General features: G+C 41.2%; 1 protein-coding gene across 18 annotated transcripts in view; it reads left to right on the top strand.

The window, feature by feature from the left end:
- Positions 1-14,407, top strand: part of LOC143362424 (bromodomain adjacent to zinc finger domain protein 2B) — a 295,115-nt gene that overhangs the window by 140,197 nt on the left and 140,511 nt on the right. For all 18 annotated transcript variants that reach the window (XM_076802565.1, XM_076802574.1, XM_076802569.1 and 15 more), the window contains one exon: positions 274-351. In XM_076802565.1, the coding sequence (XP_076658680.1) occupies positions 334-351 (18 nt within the window). In that variant the 5' untranslated portion in view covers positions 274-333. The remainder of the gene's footprint in view (positions 1-273; positions 352-14,407) is intronic.

Below are 14,407 nucleotides of genomic sequence, written 5' to 3'. Positions count from 1 at the left end.
ATTCACGCGCGCTGTCCTTCAAGAGCACAAGAAAATAGTAGCCCTACACGATCTATGTCGCAGCACGGACCCGAGGATTCGACTTAGATCAACACTTTACTGTACATTAAAAAATTGAAAACGCATTTGGCAGAGCAAAAGTGAGCCATCAATTTTTAATTTTCAAAGGGATCTACGAATTTGGAATATCTATTTCTAACTATATATTTTAAGTTTATCAAATTCTATTTTGTATCTTCTTCACGTCTAACTGTTTGCATAATTTCTGCGCAGGGTCCAGTTCGTGAATAAAAGGATGTCCGATGTTCCCATCTTCGGCTAGCCGTGAAAATTATGCGATCTACCTTCACGGTAAGTGGAACTACCGAAACAATCTGAACGGATTCGCACGAACGTGCGAATCGATTTTTCCAGGTACCAATTTCATTTCCGCTAAAAATAATCAAGACAATTACCGTGGATTTTATTGTATTTATATCAACCGTCTGAAATGAAAAATAAAACAGCGACGCAAACTCCGACGATCCAGAAGTCAACTGGATTCATCTTGCTCATAAATAGCATCATTTGCAAGTTTGCATGAACGACCGACTCATCAGCTTATCATTAAACTTGAGATTGGCCTTCCGATGATTGAGAACATCGTGCCATACAATTATCGCGTACAAACGATACTCTGCAGTCCCGACTTTAGTGCGAGTCAATCGTACCCAGCCGGTGAATGAGTTTCCAGGAACACTTAAACGGATTGTGGCCGCAAAAACTCGGTCAGTATCACTATAACTTGAGATAAGTGACCGGCACTAAAGAGACAGGAAAAGGTGTCTTCATCGGGCACAGAGAACTGAAGTATTGGGAACGATGGATTGAGGATGGTTCGAGTTACCGCTTCAATTTAATGCGCTCATGGTACTTGTTGAATGCTTCTGAAGCGGCCTCATAAAATTATGGAAGCGGTCCACGCGTCAGTACTGATAACTATAAATTCCAATAAACACAGATTGGCTTCCAAGAATCGGCAAACTGTGTATCTCCAGCGATCATTCTGGGTTCACCTAACGTGGGAGACTGAACATTACCGAAAATCGATCTGAAATTATTTGCTCCACAGGAGCTAGACAAATATCAGAAATGACCTGTTAAGGTCGTATATTATTATAAATATAGATGATGGAATTTTTTCACTCAACTTGAAAAATCCATTTTTACTAAAATCTACTAAGTGAACTACATTTTATTCAGATTCACAAGGTGTGAGCATGTTACAAAAATTATTTGACAAACTTCCTCTTTTCTATTCTTGCGTTATTAAAAATAAGTTGTTTTAAATTTCCGTGGCTTTTATATCATCAAGTTTCACAGTCTCATGGAATGATTCAAAACCTCACTCTCCTAATGACGATAACTTTGTACATCAATATTACCATAACAAAAACGTTTTCAATATTTAAATTAAAATATCTGCCAAGCCCAGAAAACTGCATCGATTGCTGCATAAAGAAATATACAGTTCCATTTAAAAACTCAAAATTGACCTTTAACACTAGGTTTACGGGACTCGTCAAAACGACGGGTTCTAATATTTTTAATTTACGTTTATTGAGATTGTGAAGATCGATCTACGTGGAATTACTCAACAAACTTATTTCCTTAGGTATATATTATTTAAAAAATGGCTGAAAACTTGGATAGACACATTCTTCTTGTTTCTATAAAGTAATGTACAATACCCACTTTTAATGCTCCGTAAACCTAGTGTGAAAATCTCCTAAAAGCCTGCGCATATACAGAAGCGACGTACACCGAATTTCGCCCCACTTGACACCATGTAACGTTTGTGGAAATAATTTTCGTGTACAACGCATAATTTGGAAGTTATTCGAGGTGAACGAGGTGCCGCACTCTGTCGATGAACGCCATATTGCAAAATACCTAGGGGAAAGCTATATATAGATCCGTCGATCATCCTTTGGGACTGCCATGGTTATCGAGACACGGTTGAACAATCGTCGGGTTAAGGAGAGCCCGAGCATCCTTGACAAAGCTCTCCAAGTAACGTCCTCGAACGGTTCCGGGTCTCGCAGCGAGATTTTGGCAAGGGATTCGCGGTATCGATTCCGAGTCGTTCGATATTCGGGCCGAGGCTGACCGGGCTCTGCCAAATTTTTTTCCTCTCGGATTTCCGGGGGTAAGGGGCTGGCCCATAGTGAGCCGTCCTTTCGAAAAATCATTCTCGACCGTTGCAAAATGCGATCTAACCGAGCGTTTTTGAGTCGGCGCCGTCATAAGTAGAGGAACGCGCTATCGGGAGAAAGCGGAGGAGCATTTCCGAAGAGCGGTTTCGCAACGGGTCTATTATTCCGATTTAATTAGCATAACTCCTTTCGCGGCATGTGCCTTTCTTTAGGTCGAAACGGAAGCCGTCCCTCGCGGTGTCCACTCTAACCGGTGTGGATCGAGGATTATGGCCGGTACAGGTTAATCTTGCAACAGTAAAAACCGGTGGAAAGTACTCGTGCTTCCGTGATGTTAGGCTTGTGTGACCTACTCGCCGTTTTATCGTCGATATTATTGGGAAAGGATTGTTGGCAAATTGGAGCGAGGAGTATAGATTTTTTTAAAAGATTTATGTGTGGTAATAATAAATCTGCTGGTAATAATTAAATTCTAATTGCGATTTTTATCGTTTCAGTCGATTTTCTACGAAATTAGTGATTCTAGAAGATTAGAATACGTGAAATATACTTAAAGACGTTAACAATCATGCTATTTAGTCTATAAAATATTGGGAATGAACACGCCTTTATTTTAACATTACATCGCCGTTCAGGAGCGCGATATCAGGTTCACAATTAATGAAGGAAGATATTATTACTTTATAACGATGTAATAAAACCTGTGAAGTCAATAATATCATAGACAGTGATACGACTAGCGACTGTCAGGTAGACAGTTATTATTTATTATATTGCATGTTTACAGCTGTGTAATAAAATTTCTCAGATTAATAGTATTATAATTAGGCCGTAGAACTTTATAGCGTAGAACAATCTCGAGAAAGTTATAGGCTGTAATGTTTAATTGAATATAATACTACTTTTCTTTTATTTATGTGGGATAATAATATAAAAGAGGACGTTCTCCTTTGAGTGAAATATATTATATTTTTATTATGGTATGTAGTTCTACAGGGTGTCTCAAAAATGTTATATATCGTTGAAAAGAAGGGTGATACCTAAGGTCATTCGAAATAACTTTTTCCTTTACGAAAATGTTCTCCGCGGCTTCGTTAATGAGTTGTTAACGAAATACACGGACCAATCAGAACGCGGCTATAGCAGAGGGATCCCGGCTAAATGTCAGGTCCCGCTGAGCGCGGCGTTAGCATTGGCCGAACCAAAATCCGTCTGCTGCAGCCGCGCTCCGATTGGTCCATGCTTTTGGTTAATAACTCCTTAACGAAGCCGCGGAGAATTTACGGACATGTTCGTAAAGGAGAAAGTTATTTCAAACGGCCTTAGAAATCACCCTTTTTAAGGAAATAAAACCTTTTTGGGACACCCTGTATAAGTCCTGCTGTAACGCATCTGTCACGCTTTTTAAAATCGATCACACAAATCCTAATCCTCGGTCCTCCATCGTTTCATAGATTTTAAAAAATTCACGAAAATACAGGGCGATTTACGGAAATCCTCAAGGGCTCCGCGCACAAAAGCTCGAAACCCCTATCAACTGGATTTCCAATTTTTTCAAATCAAAATCCTTTGAGAACACCTTTCCGAGCCTTTCAGACGTCAACGATAAGGCTAATAGTTCAGAATCCCATTTTTCCATCTCTCCATCCGAATGCCCAACGAAATATATCAATGCCAGCAAATCTTCGAGTTGCTCGAAACATTGCCGCACGAATAGAAGGGCTGAAAACGTATGTTGCGGTCGTATCGTGGACAGGGAAAACTGTTGGTACTTCGTCATCGAGCGCTTATTTCATCGAGTCTGCGGGATTGATCCTTTCTGGCCTCAATACCGGCGGAAATAACCGCGAACCAGCGCGCGAACTTCGCAATATTTCCCCGTAACTTGCTGGACAAAACCCAAAATTGAAGTTGCAAACACAAAGCTCCAGTCATCTTCCTTCGCAAATAAATAACCGAACCCACGGTCAATCAATTCTGTCAGTAATACGGCGGATAATGTACTGCAAATATTTTTCCATTCAATTTCTCGATCAAGACCATCAGTACCGCATAAATGTACAGGTTGTATAAAAATTATATGTCACGATCATCATAGCGTGATTCCACACCTCCGGATCGGTGGAGATCTGTGAAAAAAATGCACCGCAAAATTCATTTTCACCTCGAAAATTAAGGTCAAAGTATCGAAAAATTTGAGTGATGAGTACTATACGACGCAATAAAAGAAAATTTTTCGACACTTTGACCTTGATTTCCAAGGTCAAGGTGAATTTTGCGGTGCATTTTTTAAACAGATTTCCACCGATCAAGAGGTCTAGAATCACGCTATGGTGGTCGTGACATATAATTTTTATACACCCTGTACTTTAACCCTTAGCACTCGAATGGCAACTATAAAGCGTCACTAAAAATTGTTATATCATTATTCAAAAAATATTTTTTACATTATCGAATTTGTTTGTATTTAATAAATTACTGAACATTTCAGTACTGTACGAGTAAATTCGTATGCATAACATGAAATAAAATATATTGAAGGGAAATATTTTAGGCCGGAAGAAATGCTTCGTTTCGGAGTTAAAATAACTTCGAGTGCAAAGGGTTAAAGTGGTGCCTTGTGTTGGCTTCCAAAAATCACAAAATTAAATTTGCCCACGCAAGATCAGAAGATAGTAAATGTTCCGACTTTTCAAACAATCTTTTCTACATTTATTATACGTTTGCTCCGACGGGATTGATGCGTTGGTCCAAATTAGGCCGTTTCTTTTCCAAGGTATCGAATGCTCTGAAGGAATCGAGATTCTCTGGAGTGCATTGTAGAGCCCGAAAATGTAAAAACATAGTTGGACACCGTGCTTCCAGGCGTTCAACATGTCGCTTGGCGTCGGTTCAGCGCCATATTTTCGGTAGGGGGGCCACGAAATGGGACTCGGGTTTCTCTTAACGCTCGCCACGAGAGCACACCGCGGCGACTATCGATCGGTCGAACGAGCCCTTCTGACTTATTCAAAGTATCTTGATTCCCCGTCGATGTTGTCTATTCTATTCGCGGCCCGCCGCGACGCTGCGAATACTATCCGTCCTGGTCGCAATAGAAATAGAATGCCGGTTGAATGGCATCTGACGGTCCTCTAATTGGTTGGAAATGCCGAATTAGAGCGTCGATCGGGGTTGAGTCTCTCTCTCTCTCTCTCCCTCTCCCTCTCTTTCTCTTTCACTCTCTCCCTCTCTCATACAACCCACGATCGACGAATTTTATTCCAAAGATCGTTAGCCGGCAGGGATCGACCCGCTGCATGATTAACGAGCCTGAAACGCGGATCGGGCCGGACCGGGCCGGACCGGGCTTATGGTCGATTTCGCCGATCCAGATTTACTCGCAAATTTCCTGCGATGCTGGACCCTGCCGCGTTGAGATTAGCTTCCTTCCAGGCCGTTAAGCTTGTCCTAATAATTCCTAAAACTAAGTATTATTATTAACCCCTTGTCGTACTTTGACGAGTCTGGCTCGTCATGAGAATTTCGGACCAAACGTAAACATTAACATTGCGAGTCAGGTTCGTAGTCGTAATATCACGTCAAACATAAATATCACGAGTCTGACTCGTATTCAAAAGTTCGAACCAAACATGAATTGGCGCTTGGGCCCGAATTCTTCCGAGCTAAAAGGTACGGCAAGGGGTTAACAATAAATATTGCCAATAAGCTTGCGTAAAGGCTGCAGGATCTCTCCATTTAATTTGTATGCCAAGGGGTTAACAACGTCGCCGGACGATGTCATGTCAATATCAACCGTGCACGAAGAATGTTTGAGTAACATTTTTCTGTCCAACACGATGATTAACAAAAGTTTTGCAGAGGAGCGTCGCGCGACACCGAACGACATTGATTTCGGTACCAGGCGTAGATCGTGCGATCAATTGGCCGAGGGGTCGTTATATAAGCACGGAAACAGTGGCGTTTTCGCGCGAGAGACCGACGCCGATTATTTTTGGAGGAGAGAGGAGCGGTTTACCTCGACCGCGAGACCAACGCCGAAGAATTCCGCACCGCGTCGATCGCGGTCGCGTTCTTTCTGCTGGCCACGGGCCGGAAAAAAAAGTTGTATGGCTTGTGACGACGAGCACCTCCTGCCCGACATTTTCGAACCGAGAAGCATGAACGGACGTCCGAACATTCTGGGAAGACTTAACCCTTTGCACTCGAAGCTATTTTAACTCCAAAACGAAACATTTCTTTCGACCTAGAATATTTCTCTTCTACATATTTTGTTTTCAATTCAATGTTTGCAATTTACTCGTACAATTCTGAAATGTTTAGTAATTCATTAAATACAAACAAATTTAATAATGTACAAAATACAGGATGGCACACATAACTCTGAACAGCTCAATATCTCGAAAAAACTATGCCATCGATTTTAAAGTTCTTAGTCTTAAATTGCATGGAACTGAAGGGCCTTTCTGACTACATAAACGTGAAGTGGCCTCCCTTCCCCTTTAACGGGGGAGGGGAGGTACCTTTGTAATTTTAAATGGAACCCCCTATAAAATGTTACAGATTCTACCGGAAAAAACAAGTCAATTTTGTCTGAAACATTTTTTTGTCAGATACTTCCATGATGAGATATAACAGTTTGAAGTTTCGAGTTGTAGGTACTCGAAGCGCTCGTTCGAGATATTGAGCTGTTCAGAGTTATGTGGGCCACCCTGTATTTTGAACAATGATACAGAAATTTTAAGTGGCGCCTTACAGTCGCCAGTCGAGTGCAAAGGGTTAATCCTTAATGATTATCTCTGCCTCGCTCCGCTTTGACTATTCGATTTTCAATCCGGCGGAGTTTAAAACGGGATTGCGGACGTCTTGGCTTAGAACAGACATTTTTGATTGGGTTCCTGTACCGTGTATTCTCGTGTTCAGAATAGGTAATTTGCAGGGAGGCTCGCAGGGAAGACGTGAGGTTTGTGGATATCGTTTCTCCGCTTTGCTAATTCGATTTTCAGCTATACTCGGTTTAAAATGGGATCGCGATATTTCGAGCAGACATTCTTGAGTTTCTTTGGTGTGTAGTAGTTATTCATTCGTGCCTACTTTTCCCAATTAACACGTTCGCTACCATAATCACACGTATGTGATGTTCAAAATCAACATACTCAAAGATCGTCGAATTAATTTTATACGCATTGCTACTTGAAGGTGTAGCACACAATATTTCTAAGACTTTGGTGTATTAAATCGTTTTAATGAAATGGATGAGTTAACACGTTCGTTGCCGCGTCACCCATGCGTGGGTGACGGAATTATTTGTGCAGGTTTTAAAATGAATTTTTACGTTGATATATTCATTGTACTAAATTTGATTAGGATCTGTAACATGCAAGAAAGTTGGAGGATTACTCAGTATCATACATTTAATTTTTTGCAATTTTTATTTCATTAAATAACTTACTTTGATTTTATGGAATTTTGGGGGTTTCTAGTTGGGCGTTCGAGGTGTCAAGTAAAATATTTTAACAACGATGCTAAGCAACAAATCCTGGTGGATCAGTGTTATCGATAACAATTGTTAGTTGACAATGAAGTGACGTTGACTTGCACTCTAATCTAGTTGATTCCAGCATTAATAAATTCGATGGTATTAATTGTTTAATTAGACTGCGGATCTTTATGCAGTTCTCCGCTTTTATAGCTAATTTATTCGAAACTGAATTTAGAGGAAAATCTCTTTCGTTAATTAGAAGATTCGTTGCAGGTGAACTAAACTGGAAACGTCGTTATTCCTTGATAAAGTGCTTCGGAATATTTCATAGATTTGCACATGCCATAAATGCGAACAGATCCACGGTCTATTTATGGCAATGGTTTTTAATTCCAAAGCGCCGGTCACCGACCCCCGTGGCGTTCGACGAAACACACTCGAGACTGTCTAAGTATCTAGAATATCGAAAATTTGGGATAGCTGAATAAAAACGGGACATTAATTAAGCATCTCCCACGGTGCAGTGTACAGAAACGTTCCAAGAATTAATCTCCTGCCGTTCACATATAAACGTTCTATTCTAAGCAGACAATTCAAACTATATCTGCATTAAACTTAAATACTTTACCTACCGAAATCCTATTAAAAAGATTTTCAATAATTGTGCCGCACAAGAAGGAAGCTTAAATATCTTCCGTTACGTTATAATCCCAAACGAAACGAGTGACTCGTTGGTTCAAGAATGAAATTACTGTTGCTATCGAAGGACCCATTAAAAAGTCTTCAGCCACGGCGACTTTTAAAAATTATAAAATAAGATTATGAATACGCGTTAACCCCTTGCACTACGATTTATTTTACGGTTTGAGTGACCAAAACTTTTTCGTAATTCGTAATTTCCTAAACAAAGGAGAAAATTTATATCTATTGTATGCCCATATGTTCTTCAATAGCTGTACATTAAGAACGCCAAAATAGAATTTTATTTCGGTTCGAAGGAAATTAATAACATACATATTTATTAGACTCTGGTCAGAATCTTCGTCATGAGTATGGCTCGATGTTGTAGGGCAAGGGGTTAATAGGAAGATTTACCTGGAAGAACAGTGTTGAAAAATGTGTCAAAGTGAACTGATGATTCCGTCAGAATCCAGTCCGAATCTGTTCTCCCAGGTTAATTAAAATTCAGCCAATTCATTAGCCAGATTTGTGGGTCGACCGACCGACTAAGTGATCGAGCCACGGTTTCCGTGGATCGGTACTTGGGAGTCGCATACACGATGGATTAACGAGGAGAAGGTTTCTTAGAGGGGGATGTTCCGTCGATCGTAGAAGCAAACTCTGAAGCTGAAGTCTCGACGGCTAATCGATATCTCGCGTTTCCGAAAGATCCGAAAAGGGATAACGGTTATAAGCTCGATCGCCACCGAGCGGCCGATATACATATATATCCTGCGGGCAGGTGCGAGGACGACGAATTAATTAATAGGCCTGGGTGACCGTAATTAAGCTTAATTAGTCCGACCGTTGCTGGCTGTGTTTATACAATGCCAAAGTATCGGGCAACCGTCACGTTGAAAGCCACTATTATCGTTCGGCGTATCGATGAGCCGCGACCAATTTCTACCGTCTCCTCGTCTGACGCACGAGGAGGAAAAAAAAACGAAAAAAGAAGAAAGAACATCGACAATACTGATTTTCTAGCTGCTATTGCTGTCGCTGTTGCTGCTCGGCAGGTAATTTCCGAAACTCGCCGGGAAATTCGGACGACCGAGGCCGATCGAAATCACGGCGATACGGCGAAAATTATTCTGCTCGTGGAAAGACCGTCGTGTGGGTGGATAATTGTTTACCGTGCCGGATGCACGATTCATCGACTGCAATTTTTCCAAGCTTACAATTCGGTGGAAGTCACTGCGAGATTAGAACTTTGGTAGAATCATGCGTTTATGATGAATAGACTGCGGATCTTTATGCAACATAAAAATTGCCTGCATCGATTGCAAGAAATAGAAACCAAGCAGAATGTTATTTCTTCACTTGCTAATTTTAATAGATGAGAAATAGTATATGGACATTTGAAAGTTTCCTACAATTTCAAATTTGATCTGCTCAATTTTGTTATAAATGCATAAAGATCCACAGTCTAATGATGAAAATTTCACAGATCAGATATCAAACAGTGAAAATTCAATATTTGACTTCGCTTTGAACAAGCATTTAAAACTGCTGTTGTATTATTTCGAACCCGTTAAATTTAATATGAATCATTGGATTTATTATGATTTCCTAATTTATTAAGAATTCATTATGAATGAATGAAATAATTGACACAGAGTATCGATTTGGAGCTCGATATTACAAGGTGGATGACACTGATGGGTTTTCATCGACGGTTATCGGTGTTCTTTTTATTCGACGAATGAAACTTGAATGATTCGTGGAACGTTCATCTTTCGGGCTGAATTATTCGCCGAGGTGAAATGCAACTCTCGCGGGGAGGAGGAAGTATAAAGAATGTACGAAAATTGAATTTTTTAATACCTCCGCCGTTTTCTCTGTGTCCACCGGGAGTCTTGAATTCCGATGGCGCAATTGCTGGGGACAAGTAATATTCGCGGGACACGAGTGTCGCTTAAATCGTTGTCCATCATCGCTACCGGCGGATATAATATTTTTATAAAATATCCGGGACACGGAGAAATACTCGATTATTCCAATCGGAGTCAATTATCCGCCATTGCTTAAAATATATTGTACTCCCGTTTTCACGGAATTCGGCAAACATGTAAAACAGGAGTTGGACGCGAAATGAAATTTCAGGGAAGTTTAACAACCTTGCAGAATATTGTTTAACCAGTTAAGCGCGTTTGACGTGTATACACGTCGGACCAAATCTCTATTGCGGCGCGGTTGACGTTAATGAATTGTTAATGTCTTATCGAATAAAAATGTAATTCTCTCTCATTCTGCTTCACTTTTTTCGTAAAATTTATAATAGCGGCATTTGGCCTGCGTTCGACGTGTATACTCGTCATTGTTTGATTTTAATTCCGCGCCCGTGAGGGATTTTTAAAATTAAACTCGCCTTGCCTTGTAAAAATGGCAACCCTAAGATTGAGATAGTAATTTTCAATATAATAAATGCTTGGACAACGAAATTTATTTCACTATTTTCCATAAATTAATTTTTATAGTATCAATAATTGTAGAATATAAAACCGGTCATTTTGACCGTGGTGGGTGTAGTGTAGTGTTAAAAAGTGATCGCACCGTTGCATCCTTAATTTTTGTAAATGAAGATTCCAAATTCATCAGTTTACCGTGGAGTACTTGATTAAATAAATTAAATTAAAGGCTGCGATAAGCTTTAGCTCTGCAATTTTCATTACAATCATTAAATCACTTCGCGCGGGACTTTCGGGGGGGGGGGGTTGTTCGGCAGTGAACGCGTGAAAATAACTTTCCATTTCCCTCCAGTTCGTTGGAGTTCGGCTAGAAAATTCTGCAAAAACATCCCCCGTCGGCCATATCAATGAACCAGCATCCTCGACTCTTCCGATACGCCCTGAAAATCGTCACACTCAAAATCCCAGACCCAATTATAATAACGACCGTTTCCAATCGCCTCTGCATCGATCAGAGTCCCGGTTCGTCGGCTCGGTCGTGCTTTAACGATCCGAAATCCGTCTCTCTCTCTCTTACTCTCCTCTCCTCTCCTCTCCTCTCGGATTCTATATAGCGTCTATTCTCCGATCTAAAACCATTCGTGAATTTTTCCGCGAGTAGGAGAGATCGTAACGCACGGCGAGTCGCATCGTGACAGGGGCGCCGAATAAATGTTACCCAATGGAGCCTGATCGATCTTTTCTTCGCTATACCCCGTTCTACCCCTGTGTGCTTCTCTCTCCCAGCTCTCGCTATCTCTCCATCTCTCCTCCCACCAGCAGGGTCGCCAACACCACCACCACCACCACCTCCACCACCACCAGCACCACCGCCACCCTCTCTCGGTGTGCCATCCTCTATATCTATCTGTCTCCGTCGGTGTTCGTCTCTCTGTCTGTAATTCGTATTCCACGACAGTTGTATCCCGGATCGCCTGCAGCTCCAGCGAGCTGCAGCAGCGGCACAGCGTTCACGTACAGGCTCTGTATTTGCCGGCACGTCGGATAGTTAGTCGATGATGTCGGACGACTAATGCGCCGGAGGAAGAGTATCGACGTATCCTACTGCGTCTCGGGCGCAAGCGAGCCCCTTTTGCACGTGCACCCCTCTCTCCTTTTCATCTCTCACCCCTCTCTCCCTCTCTCTCTCTCTCTCTCTCTCTCTCTATCTATCTGTCACTGTACACCTTCCAACCCTCCTCGCAATTTTAGAACCGGAGGATGCTGCTACTGCCTGCTGCTGGTGATGCCGCGCTATACCCGTGTGTCGCCCGTGTTGCATCTGTATCGAGATCGACGATGAGACTGCGACTCGCCAGATAGAACCGCGGGGGTGGATGGGACGCGGGCTTTGTTTCAGCCGCGTCGTTCACCAGACGGGTTTCACGATACACCCCCGCCGACAGATTATATGCATCGGATACCCCGGCGACGACGCCGCAGTGGGCCAGAAACGCAAAAAGCTGGACAAAATTCATGCGTTAATTGTTACATTATTGTATATTACTGACGGGACTAATTTTGGTATTACTTGCTTGCTACAATCAAAAACTGTCTATGAAACTACCCTTGCAGGGGGTGTTTCGTCCAAGCAATTCAAACTAAGCTTGCTTGCCCTACGATATCGAACCATACTCGTGATGAAGATTCTGAACAGAGTCTAATAGATATGCATATATGTAATTAGTTTCCTTGAAGCTGAAATAAAATGCTATTTTGGCATTCTTAATGTACAATGTAAATTTTCTCCTTTTTTAAGGAAATCACGAATTAAAAAGAAGTTCTAATCACTGAAAACGTATAATAAATCGTAGTGCAAGGGGTTAAGGAGTATGTTTTGTGGACCTATATCGGAAGTAAATCGTTGAAGAGTTGATGTTAACGACAGTTACGTAGTCTATGACACTACCCTTGTAGGGGGTGTTTCGTCCAAGCAATTCAAACTAAGCTTGCATGCCCTACGATATCGAACCATACTCGTGTTGAAGATTCTGAACAGAGTCTAATAAATAGTGCATATATGTAATTAGTTTCCTTGAAGCCGAAATAAAATGCTATTTTAACTTAGAATACGTAGAATAAATCGTAGTGCAAGGGGTTAAGGAGTATCTTTTATGGACCCATATCGGAGGTAAATTATTGAAGAGTTAATGTTAACGACAGTTACGATTTTTAGTGATTGCGAGTTCGACTACTGAAACGAATTTTAACACTGAACCTGGCGACCATTAAAAGTGAGTTATTTAGATTTTTGTAACTTATACTTGAACGAAGAAGTGGGTACAAACATTTCAAGTGGAAGCATCTTTATAACTTCAATAATAGTAGCATATATAATCTGGAAACGGTCATTTCATCGGCAGTGGTGGCTTTAGTTTTAAACGAATAGAGACTAACAATGACGGAAGAACGTAATTTGAATAACAGTTAGCATGGAAATTGTTATTACTGTGCGACGCCATAGTGGGCCGAAAATGTCACTTTAATTCTGTGCGGACGAAGATTTTTTAAAATATTAGAAATATTACCTCCGAAAAACTAAAATATTATAAACTGTGTACCAAATAGTTCCGATCAATCTGTCCTACCGCAATCAATTTTGAATTAATCTATAAAATACGGTGCACAGCCCTGGTTTCTAAAAGGTTAATCCTCAGTAGACGATTTTTTAAATATTAGAAACATTACTTCCGAAGAACTAAAATATTATAAACTGTGTATCAAATAGTTCCGATCAATCTGTCCTACCGCAATCAATTTTCAATTAATCTATAAAATACGGTGCACAGCCCTGGTCCCTAAAAAGTTAATCATCAGTAGACGATTTTTTGAAATATTAAAAACATTACTTCCGAAGAACTAAAATATTATAAACTGTGTATCAAATAGTTCCGATCAATCTGTCCTACCGCAATCAATTTTGAATTAATCTATAAAGTGCGGTGCCCGGTCTCTGAAGCAATGCGAAGGGTTAGCATGGCGTGTAATCAAGAAAGTGTTACACAGTGTGCGTGAAATCGCGCTTGCTAAGACAATATCGATGCGTGGAAAACTAGTAGAACAGCCGAGGAATGCACAGATCGTTTCGTTATCGCTCCGTTTTTGTGCAAGAGTATCTTTTTCGCAGTCGTCGTCGATATCGCGTTGCAGTCTCTCGAATCTAAAAAATCGCCAACGGTCTAAGAATAGGGATTAGCGCAGTGCCGATGCGATATGTAGAAGTACGTGTCATGTGCAGGTTGCGTTATCGTGCCGAGACACGTAATACTCCTCTCTTCCACGCATTAGTTCGCTTTTACGCAATGCCGCACGTTGCCGTGTGTACCTACCTGTACGTATAGCCCACGTTTGGTCGGCTGATTGGTCATTTTCATGAATTAATCCGCGGGAAACCATCCGATCAACCAGAGAGCGCGCGAGCGAGCGAGAGAGAGAGAGAGAGAGAGAGAGAGAGAGAGAGAGCTCCCCGTAACAGTTATCCGACAAGCAAATGAAAGTTTTCGCTGTCGGATATTCCCCGAGCCGACATTGTTCTCGCGGAGGGATTTTATTGGACCGCGCGT

Source organism: Halictus rubicundus, chromosome 17 (assembly GCF_050948215.1).
Source record: "Halictus rubicundus isolate RS-2024b chromosome 17, iyHalRubi1_principal, whole genome shotgun sequence".
NCBI classification, from domain to species: domain Eukaryota; kingdom Metazoa; phylum Arthropoda; class Insecta; order Hymenoptera; family Halictidae; genus Halictus; species Halictus rubicundus.
The sequence above is the reverse complement of the archived record's forward strand: the minus strand, read 5'-3'. Positions and strand labels throughout refer to the sequence as shown.